The sequence below is a fragment of the Silurus meridionalis genome, chromosome 23, assembly GCF_014805685.1.
Source record: "Silurus meridionalis isolate SWU-2019-XX chromosome 23, ASM1480568v1, whole genome shotgun sequence".
NCBI classification, from domain to species: Eukaryota; Metazoa; Chordata; class Actinopteri; order Siluriformes; family Siluridae; genus Silurus; species Silurus meridionalis.
In genome coordinates this window covers 17,854,924-17,882,503 of record NC_060906.1, presented here as the reverse complement: position 1 = coordinate 17,882,503, position 27,580 = coordinate 17,854,924, and the positions used below count along the sequence as shown (strand labels likewise).

General features: G+C 36.0%; 2 protein-coding genes across 2 annotated transcripts; one reads left to right on the top strand and one right to left on the bottom strand.

The window, feature by feature from the left end:
• Positions 1-998: 998 nt before the first annotated feature.
• Positions 999-13,528, bottom strand: nfkbie (nuclear factor of kappa light polypeptide gene enhancer in B-cells inhibitor, epsilon). The gene is made up of 6 exons (XM_046836597.1): positions 12,781-13,528; positions 8,498-8,600; positions 5,663-5,873; positions 2,970-3,058; positions 2,392-2,640; positions 999-1,266 (listed from the first exon to the last, which is right to left on the bottom strand). Exons 1-6 carry the CDS (start codon positions 13,137-13,139, stop codon positions 1,201-1,203), a joined length of 1,077 nt encoding a protein of 358 aa, XP_046692553.1. The 5' UTR covers positions 13,140-13,528; the 3' UTR covers positions 999-1,200.
• tmem151ba (transmembrane protein 151Ba) lies at positions 10,388-25,747 on the top strand. The gene is made up of 7 exons (XM_046836595.1): positions 10,388-10,775; positions 11,884-11,980; positions 16,378-16,433; positions 16,888-16,957; positions 17,132-17,283; positions 17,362-17,561; positions 23,053-25,747. Exons 6-7 carry the CDS (start codon positions 17,487-17,489, stop codon positions 24,328-24,330), a joined length of 1,353 nt encoding a protein of 450 aa, XP_046692551.1. The 5' UTR covers positions 10,388-10,775; positions 11,884-11,980; positions 16,378-16,433; positions 16,888-16,957; positions 17,132-17,283; positions 17,362-17,486; the 3' UTR covers positions 24,331-25,747.
• Positions 25,748-27,580: the final 1,833 nt, after the last annotated feature.

The following is a 27,580-nucleotide window of genomic DNA, read 5'->3' as shown; positions in this document are numbered from 1 at the left end:
AACTTTGCTGCACATAAATTCCAATAAAGTTTGCAGTTGGCACTTCATGATAAATATTAAAATATCTATTTAACATATGCAGATAATTGAAGGTTCTCCGGTTGATCACTGAACAGCTTTTCCACGTGCGTTCTTATTGAAACATGAATAATAAATTTTGCAACAATGCTAAAGATGTATAAAGCAGCGTATATATACACATGATCCAGTCTACAAGTAGAAAGCAAACCTTACAGCGGTGGTACAAATCTATTCTAGCTCGAAGATTTTCACTAGGAACTGAATGCCATACTCCCACAGAGAATTAACATAACAGAGATTGAAAAGAAAACCCATGTACTGCAAAAATAATCACTTAAGTAGTTAATGTTGAAGTAAAAAAATTTTGTGAAAAAACTAAATTTACACACCTTCTGGTTTGTTTAGTTTGCACTAGGTGGCTAATATAGCAAATGCAAGAACACCTTTGTAAGTATAATAAATCTATAAGTACCCCTGTTGTTTTACTTGTTTGGTTTTTTTCAATAATACAATGCTTTTCTATTGATAAAGAACTTATAAATGTAAAATCAAACCCACCACAGAAGCATGATGTGCAACCAGTGAAATTGTACTTGATCAAAAAATACTGTCATTCATGAAAAGAAATTCTAACAGTTCATAGTTCATGGGTCAATTACAACTCTAAGCACACAAGGGGAAAAAAAAAAAAAAGCATTCAACAAACTCGTTGCATAAAGTCAGTATAAAACTCAAAGGGATACCCCCCCGTAACCAGAAAAGTTGATGAGTGATGCTGTAAACCATATTTTCTGTTATTATGCTTATCTTTGCTTCCTCGTCCTCCTACTAAGTGCTATATTCGCTTTCATAACGCAACATGACTGTAACCATATTGTATGAGGTATTTTATATAATTCAAGCTATATTTCATTTAAGCGTTTTTTGCATGTGCGAAATTAAATGGTTAAAAGAAAAAAAAAAAAAAAAAAAAACACCACAGAGGACAAATGGTTTAATAACTCAAGATCAATTTGGAACACATTTGAAAACAAACACAAACCCAAAATTGTATATAAATTATTAACTCTAACATACATTAAAATTTAAAATAAACAAGGTTTTAAAAGTTAAGGAAATAGATATTAACAGAAGCTCCCAGGATTCACGGACACACGACTCGACACACGATTTTTACACTTAGAAGTTCAAGCCGACTGTTCTACCCATGATCTGGATGTCATCAAATGGCAGCAGTGCAAGTATCTGAAAGACAAAATTAGTCATTGTTCAGACATAGAACTGACCATGCATCCATTTTTTTTTATTGTGAAAAAGAAACAGAGATCCATGTCGATTCAGGTGAACAAATCTGTATGCTATATTTTTTATCTGTACTAAAAATCACAAAAATTATTAACAGCATTATGAACAGCATTTAACTATAACAATACAAACTAGAAAACATTAGTTAAAAACGGAAGCCTGAAAAATCTCTGGTACGCGGAATTTTTTGTTAGTTAAGAAACTTTGAAACAAGCGCCTCTTTTTCATCTGGATTAATATTAGAGGTCTGATTTTATTCGCTAACCACCCAGATAAATTTGGCATCTCCATTACATGACACTCACCAGTCAATTATAAAACACGGATTGCTTCGAGTAGGTGATTTTGCCATATAAATTACTTCATCTACCTACCTGTAAATTTGCTTTGCTAGGAAAATATACTTATGTAAGCTTTCCATACAATTAGCCTCGGCCCTTTTTTTTACCGAATGGGGAGAAACCCAAAAAAATCATACAAGCCTTGTAAAACCACCATCATTTGCTTTCTACTGCATATTGGGTCCAATATTAATCGGACCTGAAAGCAATTAGTGATTTGGAGTTCAGTAGGGATTTGAAGGGGAAACTGAGAAATGAGCAGATATTATAATAAAATGACTAATTCTTATAAGTACAGCTCTTCAAGGAATTCAGGTGGTGCAACTGAGCTGTTTTGTGAGCTGTAAAGTGAACTCTCAGGATTTGGAGGAAGCTCTCAGCACAAAAAAAAAAAAATCACAAGCATGCCAGTTAAAACAGGAGAACTGCCTTTTTTTCGGGGCATGTCACAGTTAGAAGTCATGTGACTTAGTGGCATGAGGAACTGAAAATCATCCTTAGTACAAACGATACCAATACCATGGTAACTCACTGTGATCAGCAGACTGAACGCTTTGATTTTAGACACGACCCATAACTGCCCAGTTTAGTGCTTGGATTGTATTCTGCTTTACTTATAAGGAGACTTTTTTTTAAAATAACAAATATAGGCATCCTATGAAGATGAGCCTATAAATGCTGGACTTCAAAGTTGTTTCCCATCTTTAAACCAATAATTACTTACATCGTCGTTGCCATCGGCGAGGTCCAATGCAGTCTCGTCCTCTATGTTGCGAATCATTTTGTCGGCACCTGCCTGGCACAGTTGGCTGGTGATGGTGGCGTCCTGGCGCCCGACTGCAAGATGGAGTGCTGTGCATCCATTCAGCATAGCAGCGTCTACGTTGGCGCCTCTGTTTAGCAGAAGAGTCACCGAATCCACGTCGTGCATCTCCACAGCCATGTGCAATGCTGTTTTCCCACTCGTTCCCTCCTGATGGCAGACATGTAGTAGAGTCAGCAAAAGTCAAAAAAGGAGGTCTCAAGCTTGAGATATGTTAATATTAGACTTAACAATATGTTAGATCTAAAGAAGACACTATGTTAAATACAAAAACTTCATAAACAGCAACTAAATGTGGTTTGGTATATAACACCATCCTGTTTGAAGCAAGGGAAGTTGCATGCACATAATTCCATGTCAGGTCTCCAGGAATGAAATATGAACAGGTACTACAGCTGAGGAAAACCCTATCTTTTTAACTGACACTTCAAGGAATAAACGTGTGTTATTTTAACAACAAAAGCATTCTCATTTCTCACCTGAAGGTTCAGATCCACACCTTTCTTCATCAGCAGTTTCATTATTCTGTGATTTCTGTGCAGTGTGGCAACATGTAGGCAAGTCAGACCTAAAAAACAAAGGCAATGATTTAATGGACACGATCTGGTGATAGTGTGGTTGTATGAAAAGGATCATCACCACAGAGGTTTGAACACACTGAATACATATTAAACACAAGCGTCTAATTAGTCTGATACCACAGTGAATCTTCAATGACTTTTTTTTTTAAATGTATGAATGACAGCAGTTTTAGCCATTTAGTATCATGTGTAATCGGTTCTTAAATATATGCCAGACGAGTTAGACCATTATTTAATTTACATTATAACAGCAGTATGTCCACAGTCTTTTTTTTCCTCTTTTGACATTTGTGAAACAAACAACTTGTCACGTTACAGAGAAACTGGAAAACCCAAACGCCTTTCTCCTGAAGACTTCCTTGTGGCAGAAAATGTGCTAACTGTTTCAAAAGCACTGACACTTGAGACTGATGACATACAAAAATACCAGAATCATCACCAATGATTATACATCTTTGTTTAATAATAATGCATTTCAAACCACAGGTTATTATTAGGAGATTATGTGGCACACCTGCATGCTGTTACTATAGAAACACTTATTTTAAAATAAACATTAGGACTTTCTCCCAGAACTATGATCAGAAGCTGCCGGTATAGAAAACGACAGTGCCATGATACGACACATAGTTTATAATATTCGTCCTAATAACCTTTAACTTTAAAACAAATGAAAACGACAGTGTCAAAGTGAATGTTAACTCAAAAACCTTTGCTCAGACTTCCCTGTTCTTTTACTGCTGTGTTTCTGTTCACTAAAAACCAACACCAATGAAGAAAAAAAAAAAAAAAAAGATTTCACTCCCTCAGTACAATGCCAGGACTTAATGTACTGTACTTAATGAACTTGTTTTCATGCAGATTGCCCAGACACAAAGAAAACTTAAACGCGAACAGGAAGTTAGCATTTTAAAACTCTACGTTCGGATATCATATTACACCTTTTCACTGCTTAAATGGAGGTTAATGAATCAGCCCTGTTGACCTATTGCCAGTTTAGCATCAGGCGCACCTACCACATACAAGGTTTGCAGTTTTGAAATCCAGATGGACAGTAATGGAAATAGACCTCTATTGAGGATGGATCATTAATGAGCAGATGTTGGTAAATCACTGGACAATTCATTGGATTTTTTTTAACAAACCCAGAAATGATCATTATCCATTAAACTGAGTTTAAACACTGAAAATGAAAGGGCAGAGGATGATTAACGTGCTTGGTGAAATATTTAATCTAGTCTTTAAGTGGAAGTGGGCTGACAAATTATGAAGCGTGATTTTTATCACGAGCGAGGGGGTTTTAGGCATTTCGTTTAGTGTCATATCTAAAATTGATAAAACCACTGAGACCAAATCTGCAACAAAACCAACATGATAAAATCCAGTGTTCAATAAACAATTTAAATGTATTAGTAGTAATACCATAAGCTACAAGCAATTCGTCTGCAATAATAAAACAGCCAACAGTAACCTCTGTTTGCCAAGAAATGTATCAAGCAAAAATAAGGGGTTAGGGGATAGACAGAAGAAGAATCAGCAATAATCAATGCATTCTTATATTATTTAGTCATTTAATATAAAAGATGGTTTGGAAGTAGAAAAATTCCCCAAACACAAGTAGCACATTTACAGAATGCCTTTCTTAAGCTTTATTTCATACAAGTTAACTTTATTGCCTTTACAGCTTATTATGGCAAAATATGAATTGGCTACTGACAGCTCAAAGGTGGGTCACCAGCCCGTTCGGTTACGCGTTCAATACATTTTCAATGAGAGCAGAGATGCTGCACCTCCTTCCCGTCAAAAACCACCGATTATTTAAACCAGAAGTGTCACCGCCAACAACAAACACTTCGCTATTCCTGAGAATGAGTGTGGTCAACTCCCTTGCCACAGGATCCTTATGGTTAGTCTTGTCTTTGTTGTGACACTTTATATTACACAGAAGAGCTGTTACACAAGTCACTAGGCCACAACTTTTTTTTTTTCCCCGTAGACAAGACGGGGTACAAATGTATCTTTTCATATACACTGACCAGGCATAATATTATGAAATTATAACATCATGAGCGGTGATTAAATAACACTGATTATCTCTTCATCATGGCACCTGTCAGTGGGTGAGATATTATTAGGCAGCAAGTGAACATTTTGTGCTCAAAGTTGGTGTGTTTAAGAAAAAAAGGGCAAGTGTAAGAATTTGAGCGAGTTTGACAAAGACCATATTGGGGTGTCTAGACGACTGGGTCAGAGCATCTCCAAAACTGCAGCTCTTGTGGGCTGTTCATAGTCTGCAGTGGTCAGTATCTATCAAAAGTGCTCCAAGGAAGGAACAGTGTTGAACTGACAACAGGGTCATTGGCAGCCAAGGCTCACTGATGCACGTGGGGGGCGAAGGCTGGGCCCTGTGGTCCGATCCAACAGACGAGCAACTGTAGCTCAAACTGCTAAATAGTTTAATGCGGTTAATGCTCGACAGGTCAGAACTGTTTTGGCAGCAAAAGGGAGACCAACACAATATTAGGTAGGTGGTCATAATATTATGCCTGATTAGTGTATATATTTTTAAGCATAGTACGCTGTAGTATTACCTCTCCAGTTCTGTGTTGCAAACACCAGGCTGAGCTTGGAGGATGAAGCCTGACGGATGATCTCGTTAGCACACTCAAACCTGCCGTGCTCGCATGCCACATGGAGCGGTGTGTTTCCATCCTGGTCCTGGAGCTCTACACATGCACCAGTTTCCACCAGAGCCTTTACCACGAACTCCTGGTTCAGGTACACGGCCAGGTGCAGGGCCGTCTAAGTGAGAAGATCAGACAGGAAAAAGTTGTACTTAACCTGTGCATTAAAATGTTTTTTTTTGTGCGATTTGTATAAAAAAAATCAAGATAATATTATAGCTTAATCTTTCTATATATGCAAAACACAATAAATATTATGGTACCGACATGCCAATAAATTAGTTCAATAATAATCCTTTCTTAAAATGTACTACTCACATTAACAAGACTTATTTGCAGATAAATTTGGTAAATTAGCATTTTGCCTAACTGCAAATAATGTTTGATCGACTCGATTGTGTAAATTCACAATGTTGCCCAACAGCGTTGGTTTCCCCTAAAGGTTCTCATGAAGGATGTGGTTCTTCAAGATCCAAAATATAGGAAGTGCCGCCAAATTAGCGTTGACATTTGCAATGCTGACAAAACCATAATCAATTCTTAAATACAAGGTATGCATACATTTATATTCAGTCATATACAAGTCTAACCTGCTAACTCCAAAATTCTAGAGTGAATGCATCTTTACTCAACCAGTTGGCTGAAGGTACTATGAATGCAAGGCATGTTTATTCCCATCCAAATGTTAAATCATTACCTCTTCTAAAACATGAAAGTATTTATGGTTATGTGTTTTCAATTATATGCCTTGTCTATTTGGTATAAAAATGAAACTAGGCAACAAGAGGCCTAATACTACACAAAATTATAATCTACAAAATTTAATTATTTAGCCATTAGCTGATTATTGTGCTACAAAATATATATATATATATATATATATATATATATATATATATATATATATATATATATATATATATATATATATATATATATATATATATATATATATATATATATATATATATATATATAAATAAAACTATATACCTATCTATATCTATATATAGCTATAGCTATATCTATATATATCTACACACACACACACACACACACACACACACACACACACACACACACACACACACACACTAGTCAATAAACAAATCATCAAGTGTTATCACATCCATATATCTTTAGAACATGAGTACACTTATTCTTATAGTCCTGTTATTAACCCATGTGTGGCAATGAGTCTTGTATTGAAGGGGATATTTTTGGGAGTGAAACACACATCTGTTTTTCACTGTTTTTTACCATTTGCATCATATAATAACTCACCCAGGTTTTGGCAGCTAAAGTGCATAATGAACCAAACCAATCAGACCTCAGAAGAAAGAGAGCAAGAACTACATATCTTACTCAGTGTAAGAGTGCTGAGGTGTTACTGACTAATCCGACCAAAGCCCAGACGCGATTACGTGGATTTCGGTAAGCTTGCTGCACTACTACATTTCCATTAGTCACATGTTTAAGTGCTGACTGCAACAGATTTGCTTTACACTTAATTCGCTTGTGTCAGACCAGAGTTACTAAATAAATCCATTATTAATAACCAGTTTCAGAGAGTGCATGCAAGCACAATTCGACCAAATATTAAAAGCACACCGTGTTCATCTTGCCCAGAATACAACAAACCAGCCTCGACATGTGATGCATGGGGCACTGTAGATACGAGATGAATACAGCTAACTAGCCGGGTTAATTTACCTGCATGCCTCAATCTTTATGCTCCAAAAGACATTGCTTGGCACACCAACATCATTTTCATGAAATGTCAGTATTACCATAAACATAATATTTGTGAAATTGAATAAAACTATCAAGTCAGGCTAAAACATACAATAAAAAAAAGTTAAACTATAAAATGAAACACACAAACTCATAAACCTAAAAGCTAGATATGTGGACTAGCTTTGGATGCCTACCACAGAGCCTAGCTTTCAAACATGAACTTAGCTAGAAAGATTGTTTCCCTATAAGAGTTATTCACAAGTTTCAAAATAAAGATTACAATGAATGTACCCAATAGTATTTTTACATTTAACTTCAACTCTGGTGCTTCTCATTCTTTTTTCATGTATATCTTTTACAAGAAAAGTGCAAGTCCCCAGTGGGACTATGTAGAGATTTCTGGATGCAGTCAGACACTCATGATTTTCCTTTATCTATTTTTTTAATACATACACCAATATGTGGCAAAATACTCCCCTTCCCCTTGTATTCTTTTTTTATTTTTTTTTACCACCAGCTTGTGTAAATGGTTGAATAATACTGTGATTCAAGAAAACATTCCAAACCACAATATTCTTATTAGCTGGTAGTCATTGTACTGTACTACGCTCTCTTCAGTGATAGTAATGACACCCCCCCCACACACGTCCCTATTATTACCTCAGAAAAGAGGATTTTAATTGATGATCTTAATGTCATATGTCATTTTATATCCTCTTTTGCAAGTTTGACCTGACTTAGGAAAATTTTCCCTGATGAGGGAAAATTAATTTTGAAGATATCGCTGCAATGGAAAATATGATCAAAGTAGTATTTTTGAATAAAATATGGAAATGTGTGAAACCCCTGACTCTGGTGACATATTTCTAGCCTGAGATGGAGTTTCCCCTTACAGCAGAACTGACATAGCCATTGAAATCCTGAAAAGCACTACAAAATGTACAAAATGCAAAAGACCAACATTCCAAATCCTCTTTAAGAGCAGGTGGATGCAGGAACTGTTACCTGATATAGATTATTCTGGATGTCCAGGATCTCTACTGGGAACAGGTTTATCAGCTGGTGCGTGAATTCTTTTAACTCGTGGATAATACTCAAATGGAGTAACCTGAGAGAAACAATAAAAAGAAATCAATGCAAAAGATTAAACAATGCAGTTTTACATTTTTCTTTCAAATGAAAAAAAAAAAAAAAAAAGAGGGGGGGGGTGTTAAAAAAAGACCACATGCCAACAATGGAAAGTGTTTCACAATGTGTGACGCAAAACAATACGGAGTAAATAAATAATACTAAGAAATCCTTCACACCCATGCGAGAGACTCGGGAGTTGCGCAACACTGGAACTTTTCTACACACCACAGTCAAATCAGGGCACTCTGCTCAGCGCGGGTTGTATCCGGTTCGTGGAAAACCAGACTTTAAATTTAGAACAGGTTTTAAAAAGAAGTTGAATTAGCGCCATGAGTTCAGGTGAAAAGTAGCTGACCCTTTTCAGAACGCATAGGAGAAAACCGAATCATAAACGGGGTTAAAGGGCAAAGGAAACTGTATAAAACCACAAAGACACGACTCTTTAACAGAAGCCTCTTGAGCTGTCTTTTTACTCAAGAGATGGCTTGAATCAACCAAGGATGAACTTAAAACATTTTCCCTGTACATACTTATATATGCATTTATGTATGTATGCATCTTTGTATTAATGCATGTAGGCTTGTGTGTGTGTTGTCTAAAAACTCTTGTAATCGAAATGCAATTAAAGCATGTTTTCCTTTCCCTGTGAATGAGACCGGAATAATTCACCCTGAATAAAATGCTAGTTCATTACATGGCATCACGTTTGTATTCAACATCATCGGTCCACCTACTGGCATATTTTTGAGAGGCGTGAGAAAAGCCTAAAGCATGTTCTAATTTACATGTACGGTTTTTTTTTTTTACCCGAGACCTTGAAGCATAAATCTTATGTAGACTTCCTGTTTCAATTAGGTAAAAATATGAAGTGGCAAAGAGGTTTAAAAAAAAAAAAAATCCCATACCCATGTCAAGTCGTTCTTCCGTGAAGGCGTTTTCGTTAATCTAACCACGAATATAAAGGCCTGGAGATTGTTAGATGATTTTAGAATCTATCAAAAGCTCTTCTTGTGTGAGAAACAATGAAAATAACCTAATCCTCAAAAATAATTGTGAGGGAGAACTGGTGTTAGTGTGGCTACAAGGCATCATGGTCTCCTACTTAATTATGATCCAAATGCATAAAAAATTCTCAATGACATTCCATTCATTGAAGATCAGGAGACCTAAAACCCATTGAAAACCTGTGGGGTGGTATGTAGTAGTATTGCAGGTGGAATTTTTTTGCAAAGCTGTAGGCTGTTGCAAAAAGTACCAAAAAGCAGGGCTGCTAATATAGTATACGTGATCTTGTTTGATTAAAAATATATGTTCATGATGTGCTTTTTTTTCTCAGAATAGATGCGCTTTAGATCTCATATTTCCAATGTGAGAATACGCAAAAAAAAAAAAAAAAAACATTCATAACCTTTATTATCCATCCTTACAAATGGAAAATGGCACATGCTTAAGAGTGACAATTCTAATAAAGGAATGATCTGATCATACTTTATATAAACAATTATAAATGGATAAACAATTACAGTATGTCTAATGATCAATTATAGCATTAGGCAATTACTGTACTAAATATTCAAAAGAAAAGACTAATGCCACACCGCTTTTATCTTGATCACATGACCATCACTATATTTGTCAGTTCAAAACACTTTGACGTAGTTAACCTACATCTCATATTACTGCTTATAAGGCCACTTGTTGCTGTACCTTATCACAGCTCCATTATCAAAGAGGAAGTGTTGCTCTAAAAACCCCAAAGCATAACTCATACACCAGTTTTCCAGCCAAAAAAAAACTTGCATGAATGAAAAAACGTTTCACTTTCAAAAGATAAATACGGGGAAGCGCCAATGGAATTTTTCTAAAGTATTTTGCCAGCTGCTCTAAAGTGAAAGTCCTTTCCAGAATTGAGAAATCGCTCCTTCTGGATGTAGTATGTGGGGATTTCATGAAGTCTCACAGCATTGATAAAGTTGCTGGGACTTAAAGCTGATTTTACTTTCTTTCTTGAGAACCAAAGAAACAAGATAACACTGTTCTGATTGCAGTTAGATCTTTTAATACATAAAAACCTCACTGACCCTTCATAACACCAGACAGACAGCAATCAGAAGTTTCCAAGAATCAAACTTTCAAAGAACTCACAGACGAGGTCAGCAAGCATGCCTTTTTCTTTTGCTTTAAAATCCTAAGAATGTTGACTCATGAGTTCATCATTTCACACTTCGGTTAAAACAATGAAGAGTCCCAGACCTTATATACAGACATTATATTACACCTGTTTTATAGCACCGATTCACTTTCATTTCATTTAAAATTAATTTCTCTCACTTTAGCAGTAACAGCACACTTCCAAATATCTGACAGACTGCACCCCTTTTGGGTTTTTAGACTCATAACGTTAAACGGTTTTCTGTTAAAACTTAGCAATGCATTTCTTGCACCATTGCACCCAGCCTTTTTTTTTTTTTTTTTTTGCTGTTGTTGCACTGACAAAATGTTCCGATAATATGCACAAATGTATAGTGTGCATGTATGTAGATATTCTAGTCTGCCTAGCCCTTGAAACAAAAGCTCTTTCTGTAGCACCGAGTCTCAGAATGTGTTTCCAGCAGAGCACTGGGGAAATTCCGCTGCCAATGTGTACTTCTGCTTTCTTGCGCAGATGCACCACATATAAGCGAGACAGAGTTTCTAGACGTGTGTTTGTGTGACTCCCTGCAACGTTAGATCAAACTAGAACGTAAAATCACATGAGTATTAATCACTACAGACATTTGAAAACTACTAGACCATGAAACTACACAGATGGACAATAGCGTAGTTGTCGGGGGGCATATCTATTAATTCCGAAACCCCGAATCTTAAAAGCGTTATCTTGATATCAGTTGGCATGTGCAAATATTTGTTTGTGTTTTCATCAGAATTTATTTTTAAAAAAAGAAAAAAAGGTGTCTGTATTTAAGACAAAAAAAAATGTCACTGTCATACATACAACTTATCATACAGAAGTTCCAATCTTGTTAACCACAAGCTAATGGATTGACGTAAGCGGTTACAATATACTCATTGCCATTTATAATGATATAGGAAGCAACAAACAACAAAAAAAAAAATCCCACACATAATCCACTTCTCTCACTCTGCTGTCAGTCAGGGCATGCCAAGCCATGATTAGCCTATGTGAGATCATGGAGACTGATACAGCCCTTCTTTAAAAGCAACCCTTCCCCAGACTAACTTGTGTCCACTTCTTTCAGTGAAGAAGACAATTGCAACCATGGACTATTATCAATAAAGATAATTGCAGTCTACAAACACAAGTCAACCCAGATGTGTGTAATCTTCACAGACCAGGTGTGGCTGCAACTTCTGTCTATGCATTATACTTGTATGTCAATACCTGTCCTCTAGTCCATGCATGTTCTCTGTGGATAAAGCATGTAAGAATAGTCTGTTAAGATCTTTGTCTATGATTGCAACTGAAACCTGCAGCTGTGGTGGCCCTTTGTGTTTACACAGGTAAGGAACCAAAAAAGTGTTCAGGTTTTCTTTTTTTCGTTTTTATAAGAAAAAGGTCATCATGGCTGCAGGTATTTCAAATTCAACCAAGCAAGACTAAGTTACCAAACAGGTCAAATCAGATTTTACATCAATGAAAGCCAGGGGCCACACAGGCGGTTTCAGAATCAGTGGTTTAGAGGGTATAGTGTTCCTGAATCATGGTCCTCAACAAACCCCAAGCACGACCATTTACATACTGGTGTTTTCCTTTCTCTAAGTTCAGTTCAATCAAATGAGCTTGTGAGCATGGAAAATACCTAAATGACTTCAGCACACCTGACCTGCATTAATAGTTGTATTTATTGTCTGGTTGTATATTGCAGACAAAAAGCACTGGAAGTTTTTTAGATGTAAACTCAAAGTCTGTGAGATTGCTGACATTGTCACTCTCTAATGATGAACTTATATGAATAACTGAGAATGTTTGATGATGGACATTGTGTCCATCCAGGCTTTGTGTATGAGGATCAGGTGATTGTGGTGGTGGTGGTGCAGGAGCACTTTCTTCATAGATATCTGCGTATAACGAATATCTATTTAGAAAGTCAGAGCTATTTTAGACCAAGAGGTACATTTTCATGAAAATAACATACGTGTCTCCATCTTCTGTGATGGTTGCCAGCAGGTTTCCTTCCTCTTCGGTGTAGTCCACGGTGTACTCGCCCTGCTGCGGCTCGGATCGAGTCCCAGAGACACTGCATTTCACCATAAGGTCGCTTAGGCTTTCCGAGGTCAGGGATGAAGATCCGTAGGACGAGTCCAAGCGTTCCTCCGTGCTCAGTTTGTCCTGATCGTCTCTCCCGCTGCTGTTCGGTTCCGGTACCGAAGTCGCGGTACCGCACCGATCGTCTCTGGTTAACGACCTAAAAGAGTCGATACCGGAGTCGGTTCTGTTGTCCTCCAGCAAGTCAAGCTTGCTCTTTTCCTCCCGGTCGCCTCCGCTTCTCTCCATGATACTTTTCAATCTTCGGCTCGGTACAAAATCGCAGAATGCAGAGTGAACGAGCGGGACAGGAGTCACACTGGAGTGCGATCACCGGGCCGAGGCGAAAACAAAACAGTTCGCGTTAGCTGTTTGTTGTTGTCGTTTTTCATTCCACCTCGAGTTTTCACTTTCTCTAAAATCGAAGTTGTAAACACATGGAGGCGCGCACAGCCCGTTCATAACCGATCCACATCCAGAAAAGAAAAACAGTAACCAGCTGCTCGCAAAACAGCCCGAGTTTTGAATGTTACTACTAACCCGGAAGTGTGCACACGGAGGCGGGGCTTAATCTCGAGCCTACCAGGAAGTCGAAGGAATTTTTTTGAACACGTGATCGTGTTAGTGGTCTTGTGTTTCATGCCTCCGCGCGCGAATTAAAGATAACTCGACATAAATCCAAGGCTATATGAGGATCACGTGTTTCTCATTGCTCTAAAACTGTGCTAGTGTTTTAGATAAAAGGTTTATTATAACTAATCAGCATCTATAACTGAAGTGGATCTAGAATGAGAGCGCTAGATGTTAGGGATTATATAAACGAGGAGGGTTTATTCAGATTAAATATATAAATAGGATACATCAAGGACTATTGGGTGGATGTGCACAGTCTTTGAATTCCTTGCTGTGTGTGTGTGTGTGTGTGTGTGTGTTTGTGTGTGTGGCGGGGATTTCCCAATTGGGAGGAGCAATGGGCGTGTTACAGCCTATTACTGATTTTTCTAATCCTTACAATAACCATGGTAACCAAAAAAGAAATAAAAAATCACACTTGGATTTACTGGGAACTGATATTAATAACTCTTATTTTTTTACTGTTTATTTTTTCTTTTGTTTAAAAAAATAATACGATAAGATTCTAATATTATTATAGTATTACTATACTAATAGTTACTAATAGTATTATTATTATTATTATTATTATTATTATTATTATTATTATTATTATTATTATATTTTTATTATGATTTATTATGATTTAATCACTGCGTCTTTTTTCAATATTTTTTTAAAAACTTATCTATAATAAGGTACTAAACACTATTATTACGATTATGATGATGATGACAATGATGATTATTATTAGATTATTAGATTAGTTACTAGGCACAATAATAATAATAATAATAATAATAATAATAATAATAATAATGATGATTATTATTATTAATATTATTATTATTGTTGTTGTTGTTGTTGTTGTTGTTTTTGTTTTTGTTGTTATGAGCATTTACCAGTGGAGTCTAATAAAGATACGAACAGCCTGGCACAAATATCGGGAATGATACTCAAATTTAATACACGTAAGCATAATTAATACATATTATGTCAAATTTGTCAACAATTTCCCCCAAAATGTAATGGGGCATTTCCTGTATGTAATTCTGTCCTGAAAAGGAGCTAACCCGTACTTTACAGTGGTTTCCGTTCTTTAAAAAAACTTTGAAAACCTGAACAATGGACTGAAAAAACATCTCGCAGTTCGGTTTTTGTTAAAATTTAATGTGAAACCTTTCAGTTAAATGCGTTTGGCCAGTAGGTGGCGCTGTATCATCAGCGCTACAGATGTGCTGCAGGTTAAATAATGGATGAGAATACAGTAGTCTTTAGATCTTTGGCACACATCTGAAGAGACATTTAAAGAGAATAAATACACAAAAGAAAATTATTTAATTTGTAAGAGGAAAACTGCTTAATTATATCCTGACTGCCTATAAAATAGATTGTCTAACATTCTCATTTACTCACAGAATAGTCTGTGAATCGTTGTATTTATTTACAATGTGTGCCAGATGTGTCTATATGAAACAACTTGCATGATTAAAAAGCACTTAATAGTTAAATTAGAATAGATGAAATGTCAAACCATGTTTTAGTCAAGTAATGATGAGAAAGTATTGGTAAAGTATTGATAGTAACTACAGTTATTGCTACAGCTACATGATATTTTATCGATTAATTGGAGCACAGCAATTATATAAAGTGAAGCTTTTACTTGTCACATATACTGTATATCACAGCACAGTAAAATTCTCTTTTGTCATATCCCAGCTTGTTCGGGTCAGCCAGGATACAATGGCCATGGAGTAGAGAGGCCATGGGTTAAGGGCCATGCTCAAGGGCCCAACAGCTTAACTGTGCTGGAGATAGAAACCATGACCCTCCAATCTTTAACTTTTGAGCCACAACCAATGAAAGTTTATGAGAGGTTAATACTTCTAATTAAACCAATGTTTATTTAAACAAAACGCTAAATGCATTGATGAAGATGAAACAGGTGAGGTGAGGCAGGTGAGGCACTGGACAGACAAAGCAACCATTTACACATATATCAAGCCCAAAGAGTATCAATGATTAAATTCTCGATTACTTGGTTTGAATTAGGCAATGGTATTTTCCTACTACATTTTTTAAGCAAACATAGCTTATAATAATCACATTTTATTCCCTGGTTTTTATTTTGTTTTGTTTTTTGTTTTTGGTGCAGTGTGTGACTTGGATCTAAGCCTGATTTTTATTATTGGTGGAAAGGAAGAACTAATTGCATTTTTTCAAACAGCTCTTATTGCCAATATAGTTCAGATATTCACTCATTCAACGCAAATTAAAATATACATTGTATAGCCGTATTTAGATTTATTTATAAAATAAATAAATAGACAAAGGCATCTGTTACTTTGTTGTAGAAGTAAGAGTTGTAATCAGAGTGCAACTATTTTTCCTTTCTGCCAACTGGGGTATTTTGTTAGTGTTAGAAGACAGTAGAAGCAATGAGAGAGCCATCAGTACTTAGGCTCTTGCAGGCCTTTATCAATGGACTGCTTAATAGCTGTCCATCATGCTACTTATTTTTTGCAGTTTAAGTGATAGCAACAAGCCTAACTATCTTTTACACACCTTTTACACATTACATATGTGAAATAAATTACCCAGACTATGGAAGTTGATAACTTGTGAATAAGAATATAAGAACAGTACACTGGTGATAATCACACGAATATTAATCAGCAGTTCAGTTTGAATAGGGTCGTACAGTCCAAGGTGATGCAGACCTCTCGGACTTCGGCAAATAAAGCTGAACATTTTGACAATAAAAGCGATCGGAATTATTAAGAAATTGTATTAATAATCCACACAATGATGAGCCACCCTGACTGCAGAAAAAGGATTTATGCAAAAATGCTGTTTTTGTAATTTGGAGGTCCAGGGACTCTGTGTCAATGGATCTCCAACTTCCTGACAGACAGACCACAAGCCGTATAGGTGGGCAAACACATCTCATACACCCTCACTTTAAGGACAATCACACTGGGACACTTTTATCTGTACAGCAGAAAATAAGGTTAAGGATTATATATATATATATATATATATATATATATATATATATATATATATATATATATATATATATATATATATATAATTGTCCTTAACCTTATTTTCATACTTTATAGTTAGACTATACTTTTAATATACTTTTATACTTTTTTAAAATGTCTTTTCACGTTACTTTGTTCTTATTTTAGTTTTATACTGTATTTCTATTTTTTATTTTCACATGTTGAACAGTCCTAAAAAGCATGTCAATACATGTACACATACTCTGTATGAATGTGTATGTGACAAATAAAATTTGAATTTAAATTTAAAAAAGCTTTGATTTAAAAAGTTACACAATTGATTCACATTTCACATTTTTGTTGGAATAAAACAGGCCTCACCTGCCTTTCCTGACTGCACGTCTCTGGGCATCTCAAAGGATTCTACTAGCAGCATGGAGGCGAGTAGGTTGCCATGGTTACCGACTCTCCGTAACCGATTGGAGAGACGCTAGCAAGCTCCACTTTGATGTCATGCAAATGCTAATCTCTCTCTCTCTCTCTCTCTCTCTCTCTCTCTCTCTCTCTCTCGCTCTCTCTGTCTCTCTCTCCTGTTGGTGTTACCTGAGCGGAAACCAGCCCATCACATCCATACAGCCTCCATCATCGCATTGTTTTCTCTGTATTTCTTTAACAAATCCTGAGAACTGCAGCAATGATGATATTTTTTTACTTCTATACAAATTGCTTTCATACCTAGCTATTATTTTGGCCCCCCCCACCAAAAACAGGTAATGTTAATATTTATCTGTCTTTTCTGTTTTCAATGTGTTATGCCTTTATTGAAGTTTTTTTCTGTTCATGTGAAGGTGTGTGTGTGTGTGTGTGTGATGTGATATGATGTAATGTGGAGCTCCGCGCTTGTGTCCCAAGCTTCAACATCCCCATCAGTACTAATATCAGGATTGGCCTCATCATCTGAGATCTCGTTCCCATGTCTCCAGCATCGTCCGGGGCAAACAACACCAGTCCAGTTCCTCATGACCCAACTGAGAGAAGAAGAGAAGAGGTGAGAGTCTCAAAAAGCTTGCATATTTATGCTCTTCCATCATTTATGCTATGTTTCATTTCTACTAAATGCATAAATCATTGAGCTCCTTTGGTCATCTTTCAGCTACATTAAAGTTACATATATATCTATATCATCATTACAGTTGCATATACGTTATATCATCTTTATATACAGCAGTCTATAATATGTAACAACAACAAATACAACAACAAATTACTGGTGCTGTATGTCATCATTGATTTGATTTGCTTTTAACCGAAACAGATCCAGATAGCTGAATTCAAGAGGTTGTGTGTGTATGTACATGTATGTGTTTGTTTGTGGATGTGTGCATACAGAAATCAGCTCAGAAATCCCATTCTCTATCACAGCTCCTGTGTGTCACCTCTCCATTTGTCCTTTGATCAAATCAGCCATGGTATGCTTTCTCCATTATGTGATTTTTCCATGGCTAAGTGTCATATGAGGCTCCATGGTAAAATACTACAGGCTTTACGGGTTGTTTGTTTCAGATTTATAATGAAATGCATTGCAAATTCACTCGACCACAAACAGGTTTATATTGGAACATATATTTGTGTAAAAAGCTATCAGACGTGAGGGGAATAAAAAGTGTGTGGAGCTGAGCAATGTCGCGGGAACAATCTGAGCCTGTGAGACGTTCATGCCTTTAAAAGTTAAGACTTTGTTTTATTAAAAAGATTAGGAGAAATGCTAATTTACTATCAGTTCTTAATCCAACAGAGCTGAAATGTGTGATTATGTGAAATCTGTTAAAACAAAGTTAGTGTTAATCATTAGGCTGAAAACAAACATTTTACATTTTTATCAAAACCCATCCTCATGATAATTGCCAGGATGGCTGACTAAAACAATGTTAGGAGCAAGAGAAGAAAACACACGTCAATGATCTCTGCCAATTCTTTTAATTTCCATAATTCTTTGTTGACCCTAGACATTTCCTCTTGCTACTTTACTGTGCCTTAAACTGTGTTAAAGCATAAATCATATTCCCATCCTCAGGTAAGAAAATAAACAATATGTTTCTATAATAATGTAAACCAAAAATAATAAAGAAACAAGGAGCAAAGAGGCTTTTACTTGTCACATATACATTGGCAGACAGTGAAATTCTTTCTTTGTATATCCCAGTTTATCAGCAGCAACAGCTTCACTACAAAATCTGAGCACAAGCTTCCAATATCGCAGATGATTTGTTAGCAAGCTGGGGTCAGAGCACCGGTCAGCAATGACACAGTGCCCCCTGGAGCAGAGATGGTTAAGGGTCTTGCTCAAGGGTCCAACAGTGGCAGCTTGGTCATACTGTGGCTTGAACCCATCATCTTTTAAATAGTAACCCTTTACCATTGAGCCTCCATGTCCCCATAAACTAAATACATTTTGTGTTGAACAAACTGCAACTATATATTACACAGCCCAGAAATGTTTGAGACGGGGTGTGCACTTTCAGCTTGCAGAGTACGACGCCCCAGATAATTCCCCCAAAATAATCTGCTGGAAAGTGGGCCGTCTCTCTCAGCTCTTCCCTCAGCACACTTATCACAAACAGCAACAGCTTGGTGAAACAGAAAGGAACTTCACTATGGAATCTGAGCTCGAGCTGCCAATATCACAGACGCTTTGTTGGGGAGATTAGCAGCTTTAGAATGCAATCCGGATTTGTTCAAAAGCGAGAGAGAGCTGGGGCAGCTATTGGTGATTTCAGTTTGAAATTCATACGATCAATTTCACCTTTGCTACACAGAATATATATTTTTTCTAGGTGTGGTTTTATTCCACTGGACATATTTTGCTTTCCTATCTACTTTATGATCTGATTGTCTGATGTGTACTGATCCTGCTTTAAAAAGTGTCTGCTTTTCCTGGAAGGCTTTTCTGTCAAAAAATCCATCTTGAACAATACTGATTTATTTTTGGCAGATTACAATTATTGGCAAAAACAAATTTTTAGCCATGTATTTAAAAAAATCTGTATTTCACAGTGCTGTTTAATCTTTAATTCTGATTTGTTAGGACTTTAATTAATACATTTTCTATAACACTGTTCTGACAGTAGTTTTATCAACATGCCAAGTGACAGGTTTATATTAATCCTTATTCTAATTCTAATACAGACTAATTGTTTCTATAGAAACAAGCTCACATGCAGGGCGTTGGAAGGCAGATGTTTCACATACCTAAAGCCTAATGAATAAAAAGGAGATTTAGCATTGATTGGATGGAGGCTTCAGCATTAGCACTCTGTAATAGTCAAAGGTGAATCTGTTCCTTTTAGTTTTCCACTATTATTTCAGTTGATCATGACATGACGGCGAGATGAAAACAGGAACTTGTTTCATAAATGTTCCACAATTAAAATTTATTTTAAACTAAAATTAAATGCACACATTTCCTTTTTTTTTTTCATTGAATTTGTTTCCCCAAAATCTTGCAAAAACATGTTGCTGTTCTAGGATAATTCTAATATTGGGTATATTGATAAACGTAACTCCACTTTATTGTGCCATAAGATCAATTCCTATTAGGTTTCATTCTCTCATTTATGTAATTTTGACCAATGTAAAATATGTTCTCATTTGGCAGTATATTTAGAAAAATTCTGCCCAGATTGGCACAATGAGTTTATACCAAAATAAAGTCTGAACTGTTCAGAAGGCAGAATAAGGACCAGGTTATCTTTTTTTTTGTCCTTTTCGGAGATGGCAGTCCATAATCCTGTGGCGTGCAATAAACATGCAGATGTGAGCAAATACCAAAAATCTAGTTGAGTAAAAAGCAAAGACTTTTAAACATGATGTGCAGATGACTAAACTCACTCAACTCTCACTCTCAATTTAATTATGGGAATGACTGAAAGGCTACAAGCTCACAATATGAGAGTTTTCTCTGATTTACATAGTGACCACGTCTGAAACAAATTACTTGGAAGCAATACGGTAAACAACTATTAAAATCATAACTGTGGTCATTTTTCGGCTTGTCGGTTGTTTCTCTCTCATTTAAAAAAAAAAGAAGAAGTTAACATCTGCAGATGAATTCATGAATAGTTCCTAAGCATTAGAGACATTAGAGAAACAAACATTTCTGCTCCATAGTCATTGTGATTTAAGAGATTAATGTTGTGGCCTAGAAACTTGTCAGCATGGGTCCTGCATAAGCGTAAATGCAACATAAGCATATGATCTTAATATCTCCTAAAAAACTAGATTAACCCAATCAGCACAGCTAGTGAGAGAACTGAAGCAGACAGATCAGAGTGCTGATAACAAAATCAACCATGAACATTTTTTAAGTTGAGGCTTATATAACCCGCTTCCCCCATTTTACACGCATCACACTTTAAACACAGTCTGCTCCTCTCATCAAAAGCTGCGATCATGAGCCTGTAAATTGAGATGAAAGTGAGGGATTATCTCACTTTGTTAAGCGTCGTTTGCACACTGCATAATCGTGAACGAGAGAAGAGTAGGAGCCATTTGTCATGGATTGACTCCTTTTCAGCTGGGTGTGGATCAAGGGTGTGTGTGGGTGTGTGAGTGTGTGAGTGTGTGGTGTTATAAAGGGGCTCATGTGATGATGTAGGGAGTAGAGTTATAGAAGAGCAGCATCAATTATTTAAAGCTTGCTGCTGTGTGAAGAACGACAAACAGCCCTGGCTTGTTCACACTCACGCATTAAAATGAAACCGCTCTGTTCTAACAGAACCAATGTACAAACTTCAATTATGTCAGGTTGTGTAAATACCAGAACAAGCCAAACTTGTAGTGACAGGTCTTAAGTAGTAATAAACTGTAATTATACTTTAATCATTTTGCCTCTAATTGGAGGGGGTTCATTATGGGAAATTCCGTGGCATTTACACACACTGGTTCTTAATAAATTTCCCATCATTCAGGAGAGCTGACGAAGCCCCCTGGATGAGTCACCTACATTTATTGCAACAAGACATTCAACATGACCTGGATGACTGATAAACTTTCTACAAGCAATCAATTTCAGTATGCTTGCACAATCATTATTTGTTTTACTCTTGACGTATATTCATTTTCCAAATAGTCAAGAAGCCAATATGTCAATTTAATTCTATTTCATTTGTAAAAATTCAGTTTATTTGTGTTTTTTTTTTACAATAGACATTGTCCCAAAGCAGCTTTATAGAATTGAATAGATTATAATTATTTATATATATATATATATATATATATATATATATATATATATATATATATATATATATATATATATATTTATTTATATATATATATATATATATATATATATATATATATATATATATATATATATATATATATTTTTTTTTTACAATAGACATTGTCCCAAAGCAGCTTTATAGAATTGAATAGATTATAATTATTTATATATATATATATATATATATATATATATATATATATATATATATATATATATATATATATATTTTTTATTTTATTATTTTTTATTTTTATTTTATATATATATATATATATATATATATATATATATATATATATATATATATATATATATATTTTATGTATGAATGAGTCCATATACATTTATCTCTTATAAGTTGCCAAGTCAGTGACAACAGTGGCAAGAAAAAACTCTCTGTCATGGTATGAGGAAGAAACCTTGAGAGGAACCAGATTTAAAAGGGACCCCATTGTTAAATAGGGCACACCAAATAGCCATTCATTACAGTTTTAACTACTATTTTAGATCATTATAGTTAAGATGTGTACTGAACATCTTGCAAATCATCTGTCCTAAGTCTGTGTAAGCATAATATGTGTCTTTGGGAGATCCAAGGTGGCACACAGCATGATTTCTTCAAGACCTCTTGTTTTTAGGGTCCATTAAACTTTTTTTAGACCCACAAACTATGCATAATGACTTGAAGACACTCTGGCTCACTGTGGTGTTGTACAAAAAACTGTTATTTATACAACAATGATAGTGGTAGTGCAAAAATTATAACTGTCACTTTTTGTAATTTATGCATCAGTCTGATGACAGAAAGAAGGGAGTGATCCACACTGATTGGGGTCAATGGCCTGATATCTCCAGTCTGGTAGTTTTTATGCTAGTTTAGCATGTGACATTCAAGTTCTCAACATTTAGCAAATATCCAGAGAAAATTACAAAAGTGCTTCGTGTTGACACTCCTGGCCAAGCTTTAAATGGCAAACTATTAAGTATTAAATATAAGCTGTCTGCAAATTTACCCAGAGGGTTTAAACATTTATAGAAATATGGGAAAAAAATACCCCATAATGAGTTACATTATTTAGTTATTTTTCATCACTTCTTGACATTTTTGGTTTGAGCCTTTTTGGGCCCAGAAGTGTACATTAAAAGATTTTTTCATACAAGTGCAAATAGATCAGGTAATTATGCATTATGTTTTGTGCCTCTGACTCTAAATGATGTGTTTCTTCTTCTCTCTCTGTTTTCCTGTATATAGCAGAGGCCCAAGCAGCAGTCACTGATTGAAGCACTATGGCATGAGTCACACTGGAAATGCCTCGTCCTCACACTGCTGATTTATGGCTGTGCATTTGCTATGACATGGTGCGGCCTGGCCAGGGTGACACCACTCAACATTGATGGTAACCTCCAGGGCAGTTCAATGGTGTCCCATGACAGAGCCTGCTCTGATGGTTACGTGTATATCCCCATGGCTTTTTTGCTCACGCTCTACACACTCTACTTGGTGGAGTGTTGGCACTGTTCGATGCAGTTCAAGCTGCAGTATAAAGTAGATTTAGATAGTGTAATAGAGCGGGTGCAACAGATGCAGCAGGCCACACCATGCATCTGGTGGAGGGCAATCAGTTACCACTATGTGCGACGCACACGTCACGTGACCAGCTACCGCAATACTGATGGCTATAGTGCTACGCAGGTGTACCACGAACGCGTCAACACACACACAGCCGAGGCAGAGTTCGATTATGGAAACTGTGGTGTAAAGGATGTCTCTAGGCAGCTTGCAGGCATGGAAGACTTCCCAGTTACAAAGCTCCGATTTACCAAGTGCTTCAGCTTTGCCAATGCAGAGTCAGAGAACTCCTATCTGACACAGAGAGCACGGTTCTTCACAGAAAATGAAGGGCTGGATGACTACATGGAGGCTCGTGAGGGCATGCACCTTAAAAATGTTGACTTCAGGGAGCATGTAATTGTAATCTCAGGCAGACTGCCATGGTTTTTGAGGCGCTACGTGTTTTGGATAGCAACAGTCCTGACAATCTCTTGGCCCTTGCGTATTCTGACCGAGTATCGCACAGCTTATCTTCACTACCATGTTGAGAAGCTGTTCGGCTTTAATTATTTACACTACTGCCACCACATCCCCAGGGTAAACACAATCGATAGCACCGAACTAGAGTGGCATATCCGCTCCAACCAGCAGCTGGTGCCCAGTTACTCTGAGGCAGTGTTGATGGATGCAAATCTTTCTGGCCGAGACTCCTTCTCTCCCCAGAATTGTGAGCGCTGCCATAGGGCCTTGAGTGGCTCATCCATTTTCTCACGCAGCGCCCTCAGTCTTTTTTCACTAGGTCATGCATATGGCAGCCTGAACGATAGCTCTGCCCCAGAGCACCACCAGCCGTCTCCTCCAACTTATCAGGATGCATTACGCTTCCCTGTGCTGATTGTGCACCGCAGCGATGGCTGCCTCAGCCATGAGCATCGCTTACTGCATCACAACGGCTCCTGTGTGGAGACTTCCTTATGACCCGTGCTAATTTCAATGCGTTTTAGGTACTTGAAAGAATATGTCTTCACAGATGCAAGACCTTTCATCTTGATTAAGTTTAAGTAAAAAGATTAAGTAAAATATGAAGAATATAAGTAAGTTTAAATGTGGCATTATTGGAAATATTAAACAAATATAATGCAGGCTGGGAAGAATAACAATATCTCATTTACTATTTAGTATTTTATATATGATATGTAATATTGTGTATTTGAGCTAAAATTAGTTATTTAACCCACTAAGATGTTTTTTTTTTATTACATGAAGATAGTCATGTCATGACACAGCTTATATTTTATAAACAAACATTTACTTAAACCTGATGTTATATATCTTATTAACACTTAGAGCTAGAATTGTAGGAAGCAATGGGTCTGACTGGTTTCATAATTTCAGGCAAACGTTCAGGGCCAATTTAAAAACATTTTATTATCATTGATTGCAATTCTATAGCCTCTACCACATATGCTTTCACTTTTACCCAAAAAGAGACCATTATGGGTATTGGACTACAGGGCTGCACTTACAGAGTGAATCAATGCAAAAAAATGCTGAATGTATTTATATATATATATAATATAAACTGATGCTCTTCCAAATCGTTTATAGCGATTTAGGCCTCACTGTACATAATTGTAAAAAAGCATGTGTAAGGTAATGGGTGTAGGGATCAGAATTTTTGACAGATGTGTCCTGGTAACAACTACTACCTTTTATTATTATTATTATTATTATTATTATTATTATTATTATTAATAACATTATTATTTGTATTATTAATATTTTTGTTATTATTATTATTATGATTATTATGATTATTATTTAGATTTTGCATAGTCTATCTCTTAAATGACATTATATCATTTTTATACTTTTTGTATAAAAAATATTCACCTGCTATATAGTTTTCTTTTGACCAATGCTTCCATTTTTTAAATCAGCAATTCATTTTTTAAAAATCAGCACTAAAGCTATATTAAGAGGTGCTTATGCACTTGCCATATCTTTGTGTTGTGTTGTCTTAACTTGTGCAGTAGCCTGACAGCCTATAAACATGCTTTAGTGATTTTACACTTGTGATTCCCTTGTTTATTGTTTTGTGGTGTGAGCCTGCACTGTGGGATTTTTAAAGTGTGCTGTAAGACAATTGTATTGTGTATTGTAAATGTGCTCAATGTTATATCAATCAGAAAGGCTTCCCAGGGCCCTCTCGACAGAGGAGTCCACAGTGGTGCTGCAGTAAATGAGTAAACAATAATAAATGAAATATTTCATCAAAGCAGTTTTACTAACCAAAGCTATCTCTCTGTTGTGTAATAAACCACAGGGTTCTGTCTGCTGTGAGGAAAGTGTGTAGTCTGAATAATCATATAAAAGCATATTAAACGTCTTTCAATGCTTAGCCTTTTTGTCATTTCTGGAACGCAATAAAAAGATGATGGTGATAATAAATAACTAAAATTGATAAATGTGTGTTTGTGTGGGATGGATGAATGATGTAGTCATGTAGATGTTGATTTAGTCATAAAGCAATAAATATTTTCTGAAGTGGTTAAGCTGGGATAGGTGAGTAATTAAAATCATAATAATCACTGCTAATTCATGACTAGAATTACATTATCAGGGCAATTTCATTGTTTGGGGGGGTTATTTAGAGGCTGTAATAGTGTGATTGCAAGCAGACGAGTTACATAGAACAAATAGAGAAAAAACTATGTTCATGATGAATTAATGGAAAAAGGTAGGAGTTGACATGGACATGACATGGGTGTTAGAATGAATGTAGTTGCTTTAGCTTTACTGAAAGCACAAAATAAACAGGAATTTTAACTGTAATTTTCCTCCTTCACACTGCTCATCTTTTCCTTCAGTCAGAAGAAGAAAGGCTATGGGGAAATTACCTTTAAGTGAACAGGTAATGGCAAAATGGCAAAAAATATGTTAAAGTGAAAGTAGAACAGTTGCCAGTGAAGGTCTTTCCATGTAGCTTTTATTTTACTTTTTTATTTTGAATCAATTAACTGTACACTTTTTTCTGACAACACAGTGTCATACAATAAAATAGAGCTGCTCATTATCTAGAATGTGACTTGCTACCTGAAAGCAATACTGGTTTCTAGATATGTACTTGCTCTCCTTGGCATCATTAAAGAAAAAAGGCTAACCTTGTTCAATGTACAGTACAGACCAAAAGTTTGGACACACCTTCTCATTCAAAGAGTTTTCTTTATTTTCATGACTATGAAAATTGTAGAGTCACACTGAAGGCATCAAGGGCTATTTGACCAAGAAGGAGAGTGATGGGGTCCTGCGCCAGATGACCTGGCCTCCACTGTCACCGGACCTGAACCCAATCGAGATGGTTTAGGGGTGAGCTGGACCGCAGAGTGAAGGCAAAAGGGCCAACAAGTGCCAAGCATCTCTCGGGGATCTCTTAAGACTGTTGGAAGACCATTTCAGGTGACTACCTCTTGAAGTTCATCAAGAGAATGCCAAGAGTGTGCAAAGCAGTAATCAAAGCAAAAGGTGGCTACTTTGAAGAACCTAGAATATGACATTTTTTAGTTGTTTCACACTTTTTTGTTATGTATATAATTCCATATATAATTCCACATGTGTTAATTCATAGTTTTGATGCCTTCAGTGTGAATCTACAATTTTCATAGTCATGAAAATAAAGAAAACTCTTTGAATGAGAAGGTGTGTCCAAACTTTTGGCCTGTACTATATGAACAAAACATACCTCCGATTTGGCAGGTAAAGAAAAATCTACTTATTAAAGAAAATATATTATATATTTATATATTTATATATATATATATATATATATATATATATATATATATATATATATATATATATATATATATACTCCAGCATGCTGAAACATTTTTACTTTACATTCTTGGAAAGCCAGGGGCACTTAGCGTTCACAATGCACTGCTATTCCACACAGGCTTATCCACCTTTAAACACATGGTTTGCTCAAGGGCAGAAAACTAATTTCAACAAGTGGGGTGGGGAGGTTTGGGTGGTTGTGGTTCAATGAACATGACATTTTCTAAAGGGAAAATCAAACTTATTTTAGAGCCACAAAAACTATTCATTAGCAATTTTTTTTATTTAATTCTTTTTTTTTTTTAATGACAATCAACTGAATAAAGAATTATATATCCTGACCAGGTTTGTGTATGTGTACTGAATAACAGTGATTTTCTACAAAAATTTC